Below are 23,047 nucleotides of genomic sequence, written 5' to 3'. Positions count from 1 at the left end.
AGTCACAATTGAAATACTGTGTAATGAGTGAACAGGCTTTAGTTCAAATAAAACATGTAGATCACTTTGTTACCTTGAGATGATTGAGTGAGAAAGGGGTTGCCTATCAGAGAAGATTAGTCGTGCACTTCATAGATTTCACCAAAACTTTTGATTGCATTCATAGAGAATCTCTATGGAACAATATGGGATTCTTAAAAAGATAGTGTCACTGGTAAAGATGCTGAATGAAGGTCCAAAATGCAGACCAATTGGTTCGATGTCCTCACTGGAGTAAAGGAGGGTTGCATTTATCACCTCATCTTTTCTGCATTGTGACAGATTATCTGATATGAAGAGCAATACCAAAAGGAGATGTAGGATCTATGTGGAATAGAGGGAAATTTCAAGATCTTGACTTTGCAGACGACATTGTTCTGTTGGACTCAAATGGCAGTTCCATGAAAAAAACCCCACTATCAGTGTCAATCATAAGGCTGCCACCTTAGGATTAAGAATCAGCCAAAAGAAAATGAAAATCATAATCATTGAATGATGAGTCAGCAATGATACTTCATATGTGAATGATAGTGAAGAATACAATACGGCTAACGTGTTTGTGTATCTTGCAAGCAAAATCAGTGCTGATTGTTCACTGCAGAAGGAGGTGGAAGCATAAACTGGGAAGGCAAGTGAAGCTTTTTCTAGGCTGGAAAATATTTGGAAAAATAAGGAGATTCATGCAAGAACCAAGATAAAGCTATATTTGTCATTGTGATACCCACATTGTTATATGTTTCTGAAACTTGGCAAATGCTTGAATCCTACAACAGGAAACTTAACACATTCCATCAGAGATGCTTGCAAGAGAATACTTGATGTACACAGTTGGAATAAAGTAACTAATGCTGATGTGTTACAGAGGACTGGCCAACAGACTGTAGAGACAATGCTTCAAGAAAGAAGGCTGAAGTGGTTTGGACATCTTGTACGGATGTTGAAACAAATGTATTCCTAGACAAACCCTTCACTGGATACCGTTTGGTAGAAGACAGAAAAGTGGAGGACAAGAGATGACCTATAAAAGAAAACATTTAGAAAGATGTAGCTGTCATGGAAAAAGATTATAATAGAGCAAGAAATGTGGCACTAGACAGCTGGAGGTGGAAATACTGGGTTCCCTCATGTGTCACAAGCCCATTAGAGCATCTAAACCCTTACATGCTGTTAAGCTAAATAAAGCAGGAAATGGATACATTCATCATTAATGGACATAACACCCTGAAATGAAGGGCAATATTTAAAACCTGGGGATTTCTGCACAAGAAGGAGGTACCAGAGTACCTTCTCAGGAACAAAAGAAAAGTTTCCCCATCGGGGGGGCAACAAAAAAAAACACCCAGCAAATGAAAAACAAAAAACTTAACACTATCTATTTACATTAAATCCTAAACTTATTTAAGAACTATTTCCTTACTCATAATGCCATAGATTCTAAGGCCAAAAGGGACAATTGTGTTAATCTAGTCTGAGCTCCGGTGTAACACAGGCAAGGGAACTGCCCTGAAATAATTCCTGTATGAATTTGAGCATATGAAAATGTGATCTCAGGGCATTATGGAGAGCTCCAACTTGTAACCACACATTGTCAGATGGAACTGACAGAGGATTGGGGTGGCCCCATCCTTTATACCATGAGCTGGAAGTATAAAAACACTCAGGGGGCCCAGGCACTGCCTCAACTGGAATTACTAGCTAAAAGTCTCTGGCTCAAGTGCATTGGGCACTCATACACCTGAAGTAGAATATACATGTGCAGAATCTCTCAAAAGAGATTAAGGATTTACAAATCCTCCTGTATTATATTAATGCCCCAAATTCCAACCCAGAAATGCCTTGCAGAAAATTTCTGGTCCAAACCACTGAAGTTAATAGAAGGACCCAGAGGACTTTGAGCAATGGGAAGCAAAATGATCATCCATCCATAAATTCTTAAATTACATGGTTCTGTAAATCTTGCACTTCCAGGAACTTTGCATGTGCAGAGGCTTATGACCAACACAAGCCCCACTTAAGTCCTTAAAATAAGAGTTCAAAAGGACTTACACATATTTGCAAACCCCAAGCTATTGAAAATTCATGTCAGATCCTAAAAAAAATACGCAGTTAAAAAAGATAGCTTTTCCAGAAACAGGTTCAAGACAAAATTCATGAGAACACTAAAAATATTGCTATATTTGAGATAAAATTTTGAAAGTTGGTAATAGTGCTAAAGTATTGCATAGGCTTTCAACTGGTCCTCTAATCAGGGGTGCAGTTCACACTTTAAGCAAAGATGTATATATATAGGGACAAATCCTGTTCAGACTAATAAACTGTTTAACCCATTAAATGCTATGGAGTTCCACAGGTGCAAATCAATGCAGAAATAATGAATACATTATTTGATATGAAACAGAGCTAGTTAGGGGGTTTTTTTCCAACAAAAAGATTTACATTAAAACATAGAGTTTTGTAAAAAACAACAACCAATCTTTGATGAAAAAATAACTTGCAATTTTTTGTGAGGTTTTATTTTTACTTTTAAGAGGAAAAATCAACATGGTTTGGTATTTTGGAAATGTTCATTTTTAAATTGTGGGGAAATGATCACCCTCTCTCAATTTTTATTTTTCCCCCTAGAAAAGTATGTGTGTGTGGGAGGGGAGTAAGAATAATTAAAATTGAAAGAAAATAACAGTTTCATATTTAAAAAGCATTACTTTAAAAAAAGTAATTTTTGCTTTTTTTAAAAAGGAGAGGACAGTTATTTTCAGAGAGAAATGTATTTTTTAAAAATAAGGGATAGACCTCAACTGGAGTATTGTGTTAGGCCTCAACTGGAGTACTGTATCCAGTTCTGGGTGCCACATTTCAGGAAAGATGTGGTCAAATTGGAGAGAGTCAGGAGAAGAGCAACAAAAATGATTAAAGGTTTAGAAAACATGACCTGTGAGGGAAGATTGAAAGAACTGGGTTTCTTTAGTCTGGAAAAGAGAAGATTGAGAGGGGACATGATAACTGTTTTCAAGTACCTAAAAGGTTGTTACAAGGAGGAGAGAGAAAAATTATTTTCCTTAACCTCTGATGATAGGACAAGAAGCAATGGACTTAAATTGCAGCAACGAAGGTTTAGGTTGGACATTAGGAAAAACTTCCTAACCGTCAGGGTGGTTAGGCACTGGAATAAATTGCCTTGGGAGGTGGTGGAATCTCCATCACTGGAGATTTTTAAGAGTAGTTTAAACAAACACCTGTCAGGGATGGTCTAGATGGTGCTGGTTCTGCCATGAGTGCAGGGGACTGGACTCTCGAGGTCCCTTCCAGTTCTACCATTCTATGATTCTATGATTTACAACAGAAATGTGACGGTGTTAGATTTACAAGAGGTTTGAACAGATTAGTGTTTTATTTTTATGTATGTAATGACTCCAGAGACCATGCTAATTGGAGTATTATGAATAAGCAGATAAAAAAATAAGTCTTAACTGGAGTACTGGTGCCCTGCTGTGCTCCGGTATAGCACTTATCTCTTGATGGGCAAAAATACTGGTAGTTTTGAATTTTTCCAGACCAAATGCATCTGTTTCTGACAATCAAATGCAGACAAACTCATATGCAATACATATTGAACGCTTTACGAGAACTTACCTAGTGAATTCATGATTTTGTATTATGCAGTCTGAGCTGAAAAACATGGGATAAAACAATGGTCAAAATACATATTATGTATAAGTTAGTAACTCTTCCAGTTCCCAGTTGAATGAAGATCTGTTACTGGAGTATTAAAGGTTTCAGAGTAGCAGCCGTGTTAGTCTGTATCCGCAAAAAGAACAGGAGTACTTGTGGCACTAACAAATAATAGGATGGAACCAAAGCCAAAAGATACAGAGTCGAGGTTACTACAGCATTTTAATGTGGTGCCTTTGCTCTGTGTTGAGTTATTTCATAGACAGTTCACTCAACCTGGACAAAAGAATATGTAATGCTGTATATGTGAATCTTAAGTTATAGTAAAAGGTGAACTTTTAAATAAATGAAGGGCATGGAAAAGTCTAGCTATAACATAGGTCGCAGTGGGGACTAAGAACTCAGACCTGCAACTGACTCTGTGAGGATGGACCTCTGTGTCAGTGGGGGTCCTGTGAATAAGGCGCAGCAAGGGCACAGAGCTCTGTCCGCACTGAGTCAGTTTCATGATCAGAATTTGAAAATTTTCCCTAGCCTCTTGCAACGCCTGAAAAGGTGTGGGGAGGGGCCAAGATTGTCAGTTCCACTGAATAATGGGACTACGTCTCAGGAGACACATGTTGCCTAACGGGGAATAAGGAAGGCCACAAAGCAGTCAGAGCCCTGGCATCAATGGGGAGGAGTATGCTGCAACATTAAATCTGAACTTGCACCATGCACCGGTGAGTTCTGTCTGGGAGTGTTGTGCTGTACTGCCCCTTACCATATGTACCCTATATGCTACCTGCCCTATGTGTTGTAATTGAAAGTCTGGAGAGAAACTATTATTTACAAGCTGTATCCCCTGTTACACAACACAAAGAGATTCTTGTTGATTTGGACTAAGGTTAACAGTCCACCTCATCTCCTGCTTGACTCAGAGAATGGTCTTCTCTGGCAGAATGGCTGCATTGGTATGTTTACTGCTTAGTAATGTTAACATTACTGCTTAGTATCTTTCATCAAAGTTTTGTGCCATATTCAGACTTTGTGTCTGCAGCTGGAGTTATTATCAGTGGCCTTACGTAACTACTCATTTGGTTTCACTCATTTTCCATATGAACTTTTTCACTTGGGAAGATTTGAATCCAGGCTCCCTATACAATGCATGGGGAGAATTAGACACCTAAAAATGGGATCCACAGAAGCCAGCACGCTGAGTGAGCAAATGCCTAAATCAGCCAGGGGTGTGACCTAATCCCCATGCCTAAAAGGGAATTAGAAGCCTAAGTCTGGCCTAGAGGGCTATTCAGGTATAGCCCTGCGTGGAGTGTATTGCACAATTGAGTCTGTGGATAAAAAGGGGTAGGAAGACAGATAGGAAAAGTCAGAAGTTCCTCGCAAGTCCTAGATGAAAATGAGTACTCTTAGCAACTGGGGACTCCAGCAGCAGGGAAAGTTTCTGGCAGGGAGGAGGCAGCAGGCAGACAGTCCAGCACCTCCCTGTTGAAAACCTTTCCCCACTTCCTCCCACTTGCCAGAGCCTTTCACTGACACGTGTAGCTACATGCTACAGTGTGGATTCAGCCTGCCTTTCACTGTGATGTGCAGCTACACTTACCCTACATGCCGCTGCAAAGGATTGCAGTATAGATGTAGCCTCAGGTCGACACTGGCAAGCTGAGAATTCCCACACCACCCAGACTGGATGAAAGGGAGATGTTTAACCAGCATATTGGTGGCAGTACAGCCAAAACTTTCTTGCTGTAGGCCTGACCCAGCTCCCACTGACAGCATGAGCAATGTCAAAGGGAATGGGACACCCAATTGACTTTTGTACTTTTGAAAATCTCCCTCATATTGAATCAATGATAATTTACAAAATCAGATTTGTATGAAGATGAAACTAGGAAAGCTGCTGTATTCTTGTTCCATATAAACCAATTAAAATTGAATGGTTTTTTAGAATAAATAAATATATAGCATTTAAATATTATAAATAATGTGGAAAAAACTATATCAAGGAGTGAAATAAAATGTAAATGATTAAATGCAAAATAAATGTCTTCCTTAATTAATGTGCAAATGAAATGCATCTGATGGAAAGTGTTAAGTTTCACATATCAAAAACTTTTTAAAAAGATTATTAAAAATAAAGCTGTATTTAGGGAAGCAGGATCCTAGGAAGTTCCACACAACTTCAGCAGTTTTAGGCCTCAGTTTTGCAAGTTCTTTAACAAAGGACTAACTTCAAACATGTGAGTAGTCCGATTAGTCCCCATTATTCAAAAATTTACACCCAGTGGCTTAAGTCACAGTGTGCAAGTGTCAGCATGTACATAAATCTTGGCAGGGTTAGGGTTTAATGCTGCAGCCATAAAGGCCTGATCCAATCAGTGGAAACTCTCTCACTGGCTTTTATTAGGGCATAAAAGTGTATAAGGAAATGGCCATCTCTTTGGCAGCAGGTGCTCTGGAAAGAGAAAGTGGTGCTAGTCTTCAAAATGGTTGTCTCCGAGACCTTTTGCCATGCTAGAAAAGTAAATTAACTGGACTCTTGAATTTGTTTTGTTTTCACCAAAGTATTGAGAGAACATTCAGAGAAGCTAGAGAGGATAAGGATGCAAAGTATCAGACACAAAAGCTGCAGAGAAGTTACTACTTCATCTTTAACATGAGACGTGAGGTTTTTTTTCACACTTGTGAAGCTATGCTAGCTTAAGTTTTAAGTGCAGACTAAACCTTCATCAACAGTCCCTTAAACCAAAGCATAAATGGGCTATTCCCATCCAGCCATTTGCAGATCTGTTTGCTTTGCACACATATTTAACAGGACTGCTATATATCAACAATATATATTACTGAATAGTTTCAAGAATTCAAGTTTAAGAACTATTGTTCACTTTGTAGGACTAAAATCACTCAGCTTCTTGCCATGTACCTTACTTAACACACAAGCACTCCCTATCCTGAGTTTAATCATTATTAGAAATTCAGTTTCTCCTGTTTTCTTGTTTAATTAAAAGGCCCGTTGGGTTTTATTGCTTTAATCTCCAAGACCTTCGGACTAGCAGACAAGTTAAGAGCCTGAACACATATATTCTTATACACACTCTTAAAGAAAATGCAATGTGTTTTTTATTGCTCCCTGTAAATGTTTTTAATACATATTCTTCCCCCCTTTCTCCCTAGCATGCCCCTTCATTAATTTTCTTCACAAAGAACAAAATGATGGAGACATTTTAATAAAGAGCTAGGGAGTATTTAAAAATGTATTTGCAAAATACATTTCACTGGAACAAAATAGTGATTGCCACAGAACCTGTATTTTAAATTCTAGTTGCTGGATATATGAGAGTTTTGCCATGTCTGCATGTTACAAACTAAGTTAAGTGAGTAGTGACTTTTGGTGCTTCAGTTTTTGGGCACTCAATCTGTAGACTCTTTAAAAGGGCATGACTTTGAGAAAGTGTTAAGCACTCCGCAGCTGAAAATCAAGCACCTCTACAGTGTCTCATATTAGGCACTAAAAATCACAAATAACTTTTAGAAATGTAGGCTTTTATCTTTATATCAATTAAGATATTAGGTATTCCCTAAACTGAATCTGTTATTATGGTCAAAGAAAAAGTCTTTGAGGTTGAATGACTCAGTTGCCTTTTCAGAAGGAAAAAAATAATAATAATCATGTGTAAATTAATGACAGCTTATTATAATAACAAGTACTGTAAGAAACTTGGATATTCATATATCAAGGCTCTTTAAAAATGACCTTCTTTCTACATAATTCTGAAGTACCAAGGAGAGGGGAGCATATGTTAGGCTGAATGTACCACAGAAAGAAAACGGTCAGACCACAGAGCAGAAATAAAAGGAACCCCCCTGAAAATAGTTTTTTTGCAATTCTCAGGTAGAAAATACATAGAAATACATACGTATGAAACACAAAATTTTTGTTCAGACTTACATTTGCAGTTAGGATGTTTTAAGATCTCCTGTTGTGTTTTGAAATCAAACAACCTTCTCTACCCTGACTTTCTCTCCTTCCTAGAAAATTGTTTTCATGTCCTATAGTAGCTAGTGAATAATTAACTAAGGGCTAGATTATGGAGACAAGGTAGGTGAGGTAATATCTTTCATTAGATGAACTTCTGTTGGTGGGAGAGACAAGCTTTCAGTTTACACAGAGCACTTTTTCAGGTCTGGGAAATGTAGTCAGAATGTCACAGCTAAACACAAGATGGAACAGATTGTTTACCATAAGTAATTAACATATATTTCAAGGGACCATTCAAGGTGAAATGACCCATTAACACCCCTCATGTCATAGTGGGGAAAGGAAGGGACGGGTGGGAAAGGCAGCTTGGGCATGTGTGTTTGTTAGTGGGTTATAAATTGTTGTAATAAGCCCTAGTATAGTTATGAATTTAAGCTCCCAGAATTGAAAGTGTTGTGCAGGTTTCCTTTGAGAATGAGGTCTGATAGGTCAGATACAGGGTGTTTTTGTCCTTTATCATTTTCCTGTGTGAGTTCATTCAAGAGTGTAGTGATTGTCTTGTTTCACCCACATGTACTGAGGCATTTAGTGCACGTAAATTTTCTAGACACTAAAAACCATGGACTGAACAGAGGCACTTTCACGCAAGTTTGTACTGGGCATGGCTGAACCATGCCTCCACTGCTGCTACCTGTGCAGCTACACTGCTATTTTTGCTTGTGCTGACTTGATAGTTAAAGAAAAGTGAGATACACTGATGACAAATTGACAAATGGTTATTTTTGAACTCTTTATTATTCTCTCTGCATCAATTCATTTTTCATCAAACCACCACAAAAATGCAAATAGCTCTGCTCAAAGTTTAAATTTGGTTTTGTTTTTTTGCCATTTCTATGAGAGTTTTAAAAAACAGAGGTTTAAAACTCCTGTTAAACTGAAAATGTCTGTCTCAGACTTAACTCTGGAATTGTGATCAGCCTGCCGTCGACTCCGCCTGTGCCTCTCGCCACGGTGGAGTACATGAGTCGACGGGAGAGCACTTGGGGGTCGATTTCTAGACGCGATAAATCGACCCCCGCTTGATCGATCACTGCCCGCCGATCCGGTGGGTAGTGTAGACATACCCTTAGAATAGCTCTTCCCCTCCTCCTTCTGGATATCTCCTCCAAACAGGAAGGAGAAGTGGTATCCATCTCTCTCCTGTGTCTCTGCAGTTGCTATCTCTTTACCTTGGGGACTATCTTTCTACCCCTTTTCCCTGATTCAGGGGTCCCTCTTCCCCACTGTGGGGTGTGGTGAATTTCTCTCCACTGTCTCAATACTATGGTCACCCTCTCCTTCTATTTCCCTAAGAGTGTCTGTAATTCCTCACCTGAAATCTCATTTCCCGCCCTGCCTTGGAGTCCATTGTTTCTCCTATTAGGAATCTCTTCATCCATTCCCAAGCAGTGGGTGGGTGGGATTTCTATTTTTTACCCTTTCCCCTCAGGACTCTTTAGTTTCCCCTTCAATAGGACTCTGACTTCACTTATGTTCCCATCAGAAACCTCCAGCTCCACCTCTATTCCTTGTCCCCACTGACTGGGAGGGGGTCTCCTCCATCCCAGTCTCACTGTTGCTGAGACAAAAAAGGAGTCATGCTGGGTGGTGCTGGCTGTATCTCTGCTCTGCCCTTCAGTGAGTCACTCAGAGCAGAGGAGACAAGCAGCAGCAAAGTCAGGGGGAGCAGCCGCATAGCCTGCCCTTCCAGCTGGAGTGTCAGAGGGGTCCCTGCTGGTTGCTAGGATTAGGCCCAGGCGGCTAGGAAGGCGGTGCCACTACAGCCTCCCAATAGTAAGAGGGCGGACTCCCTCCGGGTCTTATCTCTCCAGTGTGGGCCATCTCTTTGGGGCTCCGGCAGTTGATCTGAGCCCCTCCCCAACATTGCCCCCAACTGCCACTGCCTCAGATCCTACCCCTCTGCCCCCTCCCACACCCCACCCAGCTCCTGGATCAGGCTCTGATCACTTTATGTCTCTGAATTTTTACTCCCTATTTCCCCTTATCGTGTATGTGGGGATTCACTCCTTCACCCAATTCCCTGTCACCTGCAGCATCGCTCCTGGTGCCCCCCTCTCCCATCTCACTCTTGCTGAGCACGGGGCTGCCACTGTCCAGGTTTCCCAGCATCGTCCCTTTGCTGAGATGGCTGCCCTGGCAAACATCAGGGTACTAGGCACACACGGCCAGCTATCCAGTGTTAGAGGCTCAGGATCTTTCCCAGATGGGCACTGCTGGCTCCCCCAGGAGCCTGCACCCAGCCTGGCCCTCAACACCTCCTGCTTTTTTAAGTTCTCACTTTTGCTCCTTGTTCTCTCCCTACCCCCATTTCTGTCTTCCTGGAGTGTGTATATGGGGTTCTAATTCTACGCTATTTCTCTGCTGTAGATCACCACAGGGTCTTTCTTCTTTTAAGGTCTCACCACAAGGTGCTCTCATTCAATTGGATCCCATCCCTCTCACTCTGCTGGGGTATCTCTCTCCCTCTGATCACTGATCAACTGCTTGGGAATCTCTCCTTCCCATTTGGTCTCTCCTATAGTTACTCTCCTCTTCCTGGTGGGTCTCTCCATTTCAGACTCCCACCATGTGGTCTCTCTCACCTATTTCTCTTTGGGCAGCACTTTGCAGTTCTTGTTTTCCTTCTGGAAGTATCTTTCCCTGTCCATCCCCCCACCACCTGGGGAATCTCTCTTCACTGCCTCCACACCCAAGTGTCCCTGTGTTTCCCGGTGGGGTCTCCTCCCTCCATTACAATCAGGGCCTGCCTTAGGCACAGGCGAACGGGGCGAAAGCCCAGGGCACTGTTACAAATGGGGCGCCTCTGGAGCAGGGGTGCCCCCCCGCTGACATCTGCAGCCCCACGGCTCCTGCCTCCTGTCTTGGAGCCCCCATGGCCAGCTGCTCTTGGAAGCTTCCTGTCTTCTGTAAGGAGTGGGAGAGGAGAGGTTCTGATGTCAAGCTGTCCCGTGCCCCCTGCCTATGTATCCCATCTCTGCAGAGCGGGGTGAGTGAGGACAGGGCTCACAAAGAGAGGGATGGAGCTTCTGGTGGCTGCTGCTGTGTCTGAAGGAGCTTTCCTTCAGAGTGCTGAGTGCCGCTCCCTTAAAGGGGCAGTGCATGGTCTCTCACACACTCCCCCAGCTCAGACACACTGTCTCTTTCACACTCATCACCCCCCAACACATACTTATATTGTTGTTGTTACTTGTAGGTACTTCCTGCAATGCATATATGTTCTCTGTGATTTTATTCTTTCAAAGTGCTGTTATTTTAGTTTTTTGACTGGTCTATGCATTTCATAAATTTATTTCCCTCTTATGCTTACACTGAGTAGTGAGTTCTAAAATGCCTAACGTGTCCTGGCTGGAGTAATTATCATTATTACTGTTATTATCATATTGTGCTTTGTCATTAATTATTTAAAATGGTAAATCAAATAATAGTATCCTCCTAGAATGTAACTTTAGCTTGTACTCACTTTAGTAATGCCACTTTAAAAACATTAGCTAAACACATAACTATAGACTCTGTGCAGATGAAGGTTGCTTATTTTCAAATTGTATTTTTTGTTATATCTGTAAAATAACTCAAAATTTGCATGAAAATAAATGCAGTTCCAACTACGAAACCAATAGCAATGATGGAGTCAAATGTTAGAGAGTCACATACATGATTGTGATCGGTAAACATAAATGCCAAAATAATTAGAAAAATTAATTCCCTTTCTTAATAAAAGAGAAAAAAACCTTAATCACATATGTTAAAATTATGTTAAGTGAAAAACAATTGACTAAAATAGAGGAGATAACGGCAATAACACAGTGTGTCTGTTAGAGAAAGTAAGCAGATTTTATTTATTTTTATTTATCTCTACTAAAGATAGTGTACAAAGTATCAAACATGTGTTTCTGATAACTGCATTAAAGCTCCAGAATTGATACCTCAAGGCTTGGGATTGGGAATATTTTGCTGTATTATCTCCTGATTGTTCTAAAATTTACATATAAACTTTAAACGTGGCTTTAATTGTCATTTGTATATATTGTTTCTTTCTTTATATAACAATTAGATACAGTGCTCCTGTCAGCTAATTCCTAAATTATTATCTGCAAAAACCCTAGAGTTTTCAGGTGCCTAAGTAGTCCCTGAAATCATGGTTAAAGTTTACTCCCACCCCCTCAAAATCTGAAATGGTGCCCCGGGTGAGCCAGGAATGGCCAGAGGGCTGCAGGAGGGCCATGGGCTCTGGCAAGATGCAGCCCACATGTGACTGCATGAAGCCTGCCTTGAGCCACATGCCGAGCATCAGGCACCACAAGCCACAGCAGCAGCGCAGAAGGGTGGCAATACACCATATGCCTGGCCACCCTTACTTTTACACTGCTGCTGGCGGTGGCGTTGCCTTCAGAGCTGGATGCCCAGCCAGCACCCGCCAGTATCAGGCCGTGCTGCCAGTGCTTAATTTGAGCCAGGGCTGAGCTCTGGCATCTCTTTCAATACAAATTAAACACTGTGGGAGGCAACAGAGCCAAGAGGTGATGAGGTGGGGGAAGCCCAGAAAGCTCATGGGGACCAGGAGTGATGGGGGGAGCACCAAAGAACAAGTTCGCCCAGGGTGCCATTTTCCCTAAGGCTGGCCCTGATCTAACATGCCACACCCCCATCCCCCACACCCCATTCTGTCTTGCTGAGGGAAGCAGGGCCCTAGGTCTCCCTACCCTTGCACTGAGGGGAAGGCTCTGTCTCTCCCACCCCAAACTTCCTCTTTCTGGGGCTGACTGCCTCTGACTAGCCATGACCCTGGGGGGGGGGGGGGGGGCGTGCGCGTGGGTGCAGGCTGGCTGCAGGATCAGTCCTGGGGGAGGGATAGCTCAGTGGTTTGAGCATTGGCCTGCTAAACCCAGGGTTGTGAGTTCAATCCTTGAGGGGGCCATTTAGGGATCTGGGGCAAAAATTGGGGATTGGTCCTGCTTTGAGCAGGGGGTTGGACCAGATGACCTACTGAGGTCCCTTCCAACCCTGATATTCTATGATTCTATGAGCCACTCAGAGCAGGAAGGAGCAGCCCCACGGCCTGCCCTGCCAGCAGGGATGTCAGAGGGGCCCCTGTTCAGTGCAGGGAGCAGGGCCAGGCATAAATGAGGGGACGGTGTCCCCTGCAGCCAGATCCCCCCATCCCGGGTCTCATCTCCCCAGTGGGAGCCAGGCTGGGCTCCCCCAGCTCAGGGTCACCATCTCTCTGAGGTGCCAGCAGTTGGGCTGAGCCCCTTCCCGACGCTGCTCCCTGTCATGGGTGAACAGGCTTGGTGCTCTGGAACTGCTCTGAATGAAGTTCAGACTGGACCCTCTTGTAGTGTGACAACCTCTCAGGGCACACTCTCACTAGCACAAGCCTCCTTGGCTTCAGTGCCTCCTGGGTCTTACCTCTGAATATTCATCACCCCTCTTCACACTGTGAGCTCCCCGCTGTGAGTCCCCTGAATAGGACACCTGTGGAAGCCTTACACACCACCCCGCAAAGGGGCAGTTACCTCCAACTTCTGCAGTCATCAGTGACTCTCAGCCAATGTTGTAAAACAGAAGGGTTTATTAGTCATCTGGAACACAGCTTAGAACAGTTATTTGTTAGCCCAGAAAGCAGGAAGATTCAGTAAAGTCCATCTTGGGGAGATCCATAGCCTGAGCCCTGGTTTCCCCCCCAAGTCCCAAACCATGAGACTGACCAGCTACCAGTAGCCCACCCTCAGTTGCGCCCAGTTGCCCCTCCTCCAGCCTTTGTCTCTTTCGCAGTCAAACAGGCTATCTGTCCTCCACCTCTGTCTTTGTTCTTCAACGTGTCACAGCCGACTGGCTCCTTGCAGAGGATGGGCCCCAGCCATCAGTTGCCAGAATACAGAATGTCCAGCAGTTGTCTGGGCCCAGGCAGCAAGACAAGAGTCACACCTGCCCTCTAGGGGTCTCTGCAATGTCACACAACCTTGTCACATCACCTAGATACTTGTGCAACACATAAGGGAAACTGAGGCACACACATAGTATTCATACAAAACGTTAATAAAATTCCTACTTTATCACTTCCACAAACTGTGGCTGTCTCCGCTCCCCCTGGGACCTTCCCTACCAGGCCCTGCCAGCTCCCCCAGGAGCCCTCACCCAGCCCACAGTGGCTCCTGCTCCTTTAGGTCTCTTTCACTCAGACAGCGCCGTATATCCTCACTTGTCCTCTCTCGCCTCAGCCAGCCCTTGTCATACATCTCAGTGCTGTCATAACTGGGGCCGAGGAGACCTACCCCAATTGTGAGTTTAGTGTTGGAAAATGGATGAAATTTCATAAAATGATATGATAATATATAAACAATGAATATTGATAGAAAGGGTATGAAAAAGATACAGAGAGGCTCGATTGGTATAACCACAAAAGGGCTACTGATAGGGCCCAAGGGTTATGCTGGTTTCACAACTTGTAAACCAGAGGAGATTGGAACTGGAAAATAATGGACCAAAATTTCTCTGTCAGAAATTAGTCTTTAGTATATTGTAAATTACACTTTTAGTATATTGATTCCTTGAGGACCTACTCCATGATTTTTTCAGGGACTGAGGTGAGGCTGACTGGCCTGTAGTTCCCCAGATCCTCCTTCTTCCCTTTTTTAAAGATGGGCACTACATTAGCCTTTTTCCAGTCGTCCGGGACCTCCCCCGATCACCATGAGTTTTCAAAGATAATGGCCAATGGCTCTGCAATCACATCCGCCAACTCCTTTAGCACTCTCGGATGCAACGCATCCGGCCCCATGGACTTGTGCTCGTCCAGCTTTTCTAAATAGTCCCAAACCACTTCTTTCTCCACAGAGGGCTGGTCACCTCCTCTCCATGCTGTGCTGCCCAGTGCAGTAGTCTGGAAGCTGACCTTGTTCGTGAAGACAGAGGCAAAAAAAGCACGGAGTACTTTAGCTTTTTCCACATCCTCTGTCACTAGGTTGCCTCCCTCATTCAGTAAGGGGCGCACACTTTCCTTTACTTTCCTCCTGTTGCTAACATACCCGAAGAAACCCTTTTGTTACTCTTAACATCTCTTGCTAGCTGCAACTCCAGGTGTGATTTGGCCTTCCTGATTTCACTCCTGCATGCCCGAGCAATATTTTTATACTCATCCTTGGTCATTTATCCAATCTTCCACTTCTTGTAAGCTTCTTTTTTGTGTTTAAGATCAGCAACGATTTCACTGTTAAGCCAAGCTGGTCGCCTGCCATATTTACTATTCTTTCTACACATCGGGATGGTTTGTCCCTGTAACCTCAATAAGGATTCTTTAAAATACAGCCAGCTCTCCTGGGCTCCTTTCCCCCTCATGTTATTCTCCCAGGGGATCCTGACCATCAGTTCCCTGAGGGAGTCAAAGTCTGCTTTTCTGAAGTCCAGGGTCCGTATTCTGCTGCACTCCTTTCTTCCTTATGTCAGGATCCTGAACTCGACCAGCTCATGGTCACTGCCTCCCAGGTACCCATCCACTTTTGCTTCCCCTACTAAATCTTCCCGGTTTGTGAGCAGCAGGTCAAGAAGAGTTCTGCCCCTAGTTGGTGCCTCCAGCACTTGCACCAGGAAATTGTCCCCTACAGTTTCCAAAAACTTCCTGGATTGTCTGTGCACCGCTGTATTGGTCTCCCAGCAGATATCAGGGTGATTGAAGTCTCCCATGAGAACCAGGGCCTGCGATCTAGTAACTTCCGTTAGTTGCCGGAAGAAAGCCTCATCCACCTCATCCCCCTGGTCCGGTGGTCTATAACAGACTGCCACCACGACATCACCCTTGTTGCTCACATTTCTAAACTTAGTCCAGAGACTCTCAGGTTTTTCTGCAGTTTCATACTGGAGCTCTGATCAGTCATACTGCTCCTTTACATACAGTACAACTCCCCCACCTTTTCTGCCCTGCCTGTCCTTCCTGAACAGTTTATATCCATCCATGACAGTACTCCAGTCATGTGAAGTATCCCACCAAGTCTCTGTTATTCCAATCACATCATAATTCCTTGACTGTGCCAGGACTTCCAGTTCTCCCTGCTTGTTTCCCAGGCTTCTTGCATTTGTGTATAGGCACTTGAGATAACTTGCTGTTTGTCCTGCTTTTTTAGTATGAGGCAGGAATCCTACCCACTTGCACTCTCCTGCTCGTGCTTCCTCCCACTTCCCCACTTACCTCAGGGCTTTGTTCTCCTTCCCCCGGTGAACCTAGTTTAAAGCCCTCCTCACTAGGTTAGCTAGACTGCTTGCGAAGATGCTCTTCCCTCTCTTCATTAGGTGGAGCCCGTCTCTGCCTAGCACTCCTCCTTCTTGGAACACCATCCCATGGTCAAAGAATCCAAAGCCTTCTCTCCGACACCACCTGCATAGCCATTCGTTGACTTCCACGATTCAAAGGTCTCTACCCAGGCCTTTTCCTTCAACGAGGAGGATGGACAAGAACACCACTTGCGCCTCAAACTCCTTTATCCTTCTTCCCAGAGCCACATAGTCTTCAGTGATCTGCTCAAGGTCATTCTTGACAGTATCATTGGTGCCCACGTGGAGAAGCAGGAAGGGGTAGCGATCCGAGGGCTTGATGAGTCTCGGCAGTCTCTCCGTCACATCGTGAATCCTAGCTCCTGGCAAGCAGCAGACTTCTCGGTTTTCCCGGTCGGGGTGGCAGATAGATGACTCAGTCCCCCTGAGGAGAGAGTCCCCGACCACCACCACCCGCCTCCTTCTCTTGGGAGCGGTGGTCGTGGAACCCCCAACCCTAGGACAGTGCATCTCATGCCTTCCAGTTGGTGGAGTCTCCTTTTGCTCCCTTCCCTCAGATTTATCATCTAGTCCACTCTCTGCATTAGTACCTGTGGAGAGAACATGAAAATGGTTGCTTACCTGTATCTGCGCTGCTGGTACATGGACGCTCCCCTTTCTTCTTCTGGAGGTCACATGCTGCCAAATTTCTTCACCGTCCTCCTGTCCCCGCTGCGCAGCCTGCTCTGAATCTTCAGAACATTTTGTCCGTAGAAGCATATCCTGAAGTCTGTCCAGAAAATCTTCAGTTTCCCTTATGCAACGCAGGGTCAATACTTGTTTCTCCAGACCTTGAACCATCTCTTCTGAAGGGTCATGCTCTTGGCAACATTCAGGGCACACCCGGCTCCTCCCAAGCGCATGAACCTTGGAAACTCGCCCAGAGGACATGAACCGTGGGAAGCCTCCCAGGACTGGGCTCAAGGCCCGAGAGCAAGGAATGCGGTAGATAGAAATTGGTAAATAAGAATAGTAAACAAAGCCAGTGTATTCCTTTTATCTGTTGGAGTATGTAATGCGCAGGAGGAGGGGAAATAAAAGAGAGTGTGGAAAGCTGACAGGCAGACCAGCCCGTCGGCAGACCAGCCTGCTTGCTTGCTTGCTTAAAGCCTTGCCCTGTCTTGTATTTGGACCACAACACTCTTCCAATATGGAGACCAGCTTGCACTTGGTACAGACAAAATCACTTCTGTCCTGTGGAAGAAAGACAAACATGGCACATCCAGTGCATTTCACAACAGCTGAACACTCCCCATCCATATTACCTTCCTTCTACGAGCTTCCTCAGGAGTTGTAGTGACTACTCAGAGAAGCCAGAAAGATGTAAGCCTCAGTGTGCTCTCCCCAGGCAAACTCCCTCTGTTAGCCTCTCTGCTATTCGCTGCTCAGCTGGTTCGCAGCTGACTGGCTTTTTATAGTAGTCAGGCCCACTCAAGGCTCACCTGGAACAAAGCACTCCCAATTCACACTTTTCAAACAACCAGTCAAGCACAGGGTCAAACTGTCCCCACAACAGACACTCAGATACTCACCAACACAGCCTCCCTAATGCAGCCCTTAATGCAGTCCCCAGACTCCCTTTTGTATCATGGCTTCCATTTTGAATAAGCAAGAGTCACTCCACCATTAGATAAAAGCTGGAGATCACATAGCACTATAAATAGAATTGGTGGGGAAAAGGTGGTAGACAACAATGACTGACAGTTAATAGTTGCAGCTTCAAAATAGAGCTGACAGTTAGCAAATGGAATGTATGGAATGTAGGCAGGTGTCTGAGAAAGATCTGACAGAAAGATACTAGTACAAGCAAGCAGAGCAAGTGTCAATCAAGCCTGTCAGCAGAGTATATATGAATGATGGTTTCTGTGGTGCAGTGGTGACAGACTCTAGGCAGAGAAAAAAAATTCATCTGACCGCAGCTGGTACACCTTGCTGGACTACCCAGCAGGGGTTGAGATTTTACTTACTTGCTGTAATTGTATCCTAGGCTAATATATTTAGCTCCTACAGTAGTTTTAATAAATTGTTCAAACCACTGAGTCTCTTTAGAACTTGATTTATTTGCTCTGGGGGAACACAATGTTTGTAACACAATGCAATAGAATCTAATGAATATCCTATCTCTGAAAAGAACTTTGATAAATTTTGATTAGGATAGTTTTGCATCATCACTCCATTTCAGTTTCAGTTTTTGTTCTTTTACTTCCATTTACCCTAATCAATAAATTTTCAAATTTTGGGGTCATTCAAAAGAATTTAATACAACAAAAATGTCCCTCCTTTTGAGAGATTTCATTCCTTTTAATCCTAATGTTTCCCTTAGCCCTCACATATATAGTGTTTGTTTCTCACCCCCACTTTTTTTATTGCAAATTATTTATGTTAGGAATTCATGTAACTGAGACTATAGCATTATTTACAGTAAGGGAATGGATCCCACAGACATTTTCTTTTCCTACATGACTAATTGTTTTCTGTCTTTATTTTGGGTCTCTGTCACACATTGTCCCACATCCAGGCATTGACAGAGGGAGAGAATGTCCCTTTGGTACATATTTTCCCGGTGATTCGCTCAGACCTGTTGTGTTGTTTCTGTAACGTTGGCTGAGAGTTATAACTTGGTTTTATTTCAAGTTTCAGGTGGCTGCCTTTGTGCCTTACTGTTCCCTGAAGTGGTTGCTGGAAGAGACCCAACCAGATGGCTCTGTCCCATGGAATGGGGTGAATGCAAATTCCTTAGCATAATCTACCCACTTCTCTGAGAAACACTTCCATGTACTAAAGAGAGAGGGCTCTGTGGATTGGGATGGGGCAGGATGGTTTGGGATTAGGGAGCTTCCATGCTCTGTGGAGATATATATATAATATCAGAAAATACCCTTACTGAAGGAGGGGAGGAAGTTCAGGTACAGGGTCAAGCAAAGATCCATACATGCATGGCTCTATGATATGGTTGCTATGGCTGCCGTGGAGGTGGGAGTCAAGAGCAGGAAGATATGTGGGTGTACTTGTTCTTCCATAATCAGTGAGTTAATTGGGTGCAACCTCCTGCCTGTTTTGATGAAAGTGAGGGGAGCAAAAAAATCACCAGAAATTTGTGGCTTTTCTTTTCCCCACATGTGAAAAACTCATGGTGTAATATATGACCCCTAGCTATTAGAGCTTTATTTTTCCCCCATAGCCCATCCCTCACAAATGCCCTTGATTTGTCTACATTATTCCTTACCAAATTAATTATTTTAGGAAACTATTTCAATCAGAGTTGGGCCCAGGGCTGCCATCCTCACTTAGACCAAACTCCAAGTGACTATGTGAATGATGGTTTCTGTGGTGCAGTGGTGACAGACTCTAGGCAGAGAAAAAAAAATCATCTGACCGCAGCTGGTACACCTTGCTGGACTACCCAGCAGGGGTTGAGATTTTACTTACTTGCTGTAATTGTATCCTAGGCTAATATATTTAGCTCCTACACTAGTTTTAATAAATTGTTAAAACCACTGAGTCTCTTTAGAACTTGATTTATTTGCTCTGGGGGAATTTAGTGATAATTTTGTCAGTATCTCTCTTTATGGACTTCATCCAGCTCCCTCTGAGGTCAATGGGACTTTTACCACTAATACAAATGGGAATTGATTCAGGCACTATTTGAGCAAGGCCTGAAGGATCAGGACTTTCATATGAATTCTACTTGGGTGCCATCAAATACTTAATTCAAACAATTCCTTAGTGTTTCAGTTCCCTCACTGTCAGAAACATGAAGGATGAGGCTACGTATATCTAATATGGCAATGAAAATTCTTGAATCAGGTCTTTTAAACTTTGTTTAATCTATTCATAATTTCAGTGTATTTAAAGAGGATAGAAAACTTGCTATTCAATTCTGACTATCCTTATTTATGCTGTTGGGCCAATAGAGTTCAATGGGCACATTCTCAAAATAAAATAAAATAAAATAAAATAAAATAGTGTCAAATTTGTTTGGCAAGACCTATATTCCATTAAATAATGTTGGCTGGCATTAATTATGCTACTCTGCTTTCATTCTTTTTTGACAGAATCCAGCATCCTGCCCTCTGGAACATCACAAGTATTCCAAGAATTATTAAAAGTCATCATCAATGGTTTGAGAGCATCTTAGATAAATCTTTTAAGTTTCTGGGGTACTAGTTATCCAAGACCAGATTATTAAAAATATTTAGGTGCCTAAAAATGCAGATAAGCACCTGATGGGAATTTCAAAAACGCCAGGGTGCCTTATTTCCATTGTGGGATTTAGAAATCTAAGTGCTTTTGAAATTCCCTCTAGGCACCTCTTGGAATGTTTAGGCACCTAAATACATCTGAAAATCTGGCCTCTTGTCCTTCAGATTTAATATTAGCCTACTAATTTATCTGATGAATTTCACAATTGTTTTCCTAATAAAATATTAAATCAATATTTGTTTTACACTGTTCATCCAATTTAAGATTCTATCCAGCTGTGATTAAATGCCAATGAAAGTTGGAAACAGCCTAAAACTACTAAATTTTCCAAATAAAATATTTTGGAACAATTTTTTAAAATTATTCACTGAGCTCTAGTTATAAAGGTAGGAGTGAGCAAATGTATGTATTGTAATTTATTTTACTAATTAAAATAACATTACCTGTAAACTTTTTCAAGTCTGAATGGGACTTTAAAACATGCTTAAGTTAAAGTTAAGCATCTAGTTAAATGTCTTGTTGTATTAGGGGTTCATTCACTAACTGAGGAATTCAATTTTCTCAATATTTCAATATTTTATTGTAAGAATATGAAAGAAAATCTATGCACTTCCAAGTCACCTGAATGGACCTAACTATCAGGAGACTAACATCTTCCTGATTAGAAACCAAGAGTTAGATCCACAAAGTGACTTAGGTGTAGCAAGGTGCAGCATTGCAAGGCCTAACTTTAGGTGTTCTGCCACCAGTGAAATCCACAGCCCTGAGTTCCCACACCCAGGCTCCCTATACAATGCATGGGGAGAGTTAAGGCTTGTCCTCACAAGGGGCTCAGTCCACAGTTTTTTTATGTGCATCATGCAATGTGCAATAGGCAAACCGCACTAAGAGTGTGCATACAGAATGACAGTGACCTCTTTCAACTCACATCATGGTGTACACATAGTGGTGGCTTGCTGAGTATTAAGCATGTGACATTCTTGGAAGAGCAGTATGCATTCTGATGAGCAGTATGCACTCTGGGATTTTTCTTGCTGTGCATTGTAGGATGTTTAGTGGAAGCCAGGAGGACTCAAATTTGAAAAAATCTCATGATTCCACTGTTTCCGTCCCAAGTTTCCTGTCTGGGTGGGCTAGCACAATTTTTGAATTGCTGTTGGCCAGCCTAGATCCAACAAAGCTCCCTGGTGCAATGCTAGAAACTGCAAATATGCAGAGGCTGCTTGGGTTGTATTTCAGCACTTGAAGCTGAGTCGCTTCAGGTTTGATTTCATCCATTTCACCACAGAGCCAATGATGTGGCAGCTGCAGAAGCACTTCCAGCAGGTGGAAGAGGAAGTGGGATGAGAATGAAGAAGAAGAGGACAACACCAAACAACTTTTACAATAAGAGCTGTTCTTGGAGCAGCTTCACACCATGAATCACCTTTTCTGGCTCAGGAAACCAGGGTCGATTGGTGGGAAAACATTGATCTGCAGATTTGGGATATCCAGCAGTGGTGAGGGAACTTCAGGTTTGTGAAGACAACTTTTCTTTTAAATCAATGCTGAACTAGCCCTGGAGCTGCAGTAGTGGCGTACCAACACGTGTTGTCTCATGCCCATGGAGACATAGGTCACCACTGCTATCTGGAAGCTGGCCACCCCGGAATTCTGATGGTCAGTAGCCAACAAATTTGGCTCAGGGAGATCGACTGTTGGGGCCATTGTCCTGCAGGTGTGTAATGCCATGTGTAAGGTAATGTTCCACAGTATTATACAGCTTGGTAATGCCCAGGAGATTACTGATGCCTTTGCACACATGAGATTTCCAAACTGTAATGAGGCAGAAGGTCGGACTAGATGATCATAATGGTCCCTTCTGACCTTAAGTATCTATCTATGAATCTATGTGACCCATGTGCCTATTATTTTCCCTCCTGTCTCCCTGTTTTTCTCTACAGTGTCTTTTGTCATGGCAATGCTGTCCCTGGCCACTGCTGCACTGTCTCTGGCTACTCCAACAATCTCTCTGGAGAGCTCCATTTCTTTTTCCCCGCCAACCTCAGATACAACCTCCACCTAGCCATTGTTTTCAGGGTGGTTTGTTTATTTGTTTGTTTTTGAGTCTGCAATAAGGTCTGAAAACATTTCATCCTTAGATTCCTCTTTGTGCCTGTAACAGTATTGGCACCCACCTCTCATTGGTGCCCCCTTTCTGGTCAGGTGTGAGCCTGCTTTTCTTTCAGTTCTTACAATGGGGTGGCACACACCCATGGTTCATCAGTGGGCCTTCAGTGAGTCAGTCCTCCCGATGAGTCGCACACACTGTCCCCCCTTCCAGGACATACATTCTGTAGTTCTTTCTCATGGCCCTGGTATGGGGCCATAGTACCAAGGCTTCCTTCCCAGAGACACTCCAACATGGGCCCATCATGGTATCCTCTGTCAGTGTGTCCTTTTTGGTAGCCCTCCCTGGGCTTAGTCTTTAACCACACCAGCAGGGCCCATCACAGTATCCTCACCTACTCTGGCTAGGTTCTGGGCTTAGTCTCCTGGGCTCAGCCTGCCCTCACTGACCTGTCCCTAATCCTGCTGCTCTTCCATCCAGGCACCAGGTTCTGCCTCTTCAAGCTCCAGGCAGAAACTGACTGCTCTTCCTCTGATGCTCCCTTATATATTGCCCTTCTGGCCCCTGATTGGTTGCTCCAGAAACCCTTCTGACTGGCTGCTTCTATGCAGCCACTTTAGGCCACATGAAGTACTTCTCCTCTGCTCTGCATGAGAGATGGCTTTGGGGAGACTCGGGACTGGAGG

At 43.4% G+C, this 23,047-nt stretch overlaps 1 protein-coding gene across 1 annotated transcript in view; it reads right to left on the bottom strand.

The window, feature by feature from the left end:
- LOC141976806 (uncharacterized) overlaps positions 1-7,766 on the bottom strand; it is a 117,920-nt gene extending 110,154 nt beyond the window's left edge. Inside the window, exons 1-2 of the mRNA XM_074937970.1 lie at positions 7,655-7,766; positions 3,670-3,705 (exon numbers count right to left, since the gene is read on the bottom strand). Coding sequence (XP_074794071.1) covers positions 3,670-3,682 — 13 coding nt within the window. The 5' untranslated portion in view covers positions 3,683-3,705; positions 7,655-7,766. The remainder of the gene's footprint in view (positions 1-3,669; positions 3,706-7,654) is intronic.
- Between the last annotated feature and the right edge of the window lie 15,281 nt (positions 7,767-23,047).

The sequence above is a fragment of the Natator depressus genome, chromosome 23, assembly GCF_965152275.1.
Source record: "Natator depressus isolate rNatDep1 chromosome 23, rNatDep2.hap1, whole genome shotgun sequence".
Taxonomy (NCBI): Eukaryota; Metazoa; Chordata; order Testudines; family Cheloniidae; genus Natator; species Natator depressus.
This window is presented reverse-complemented; position numbering and strand designations above follow the sequence as displayed.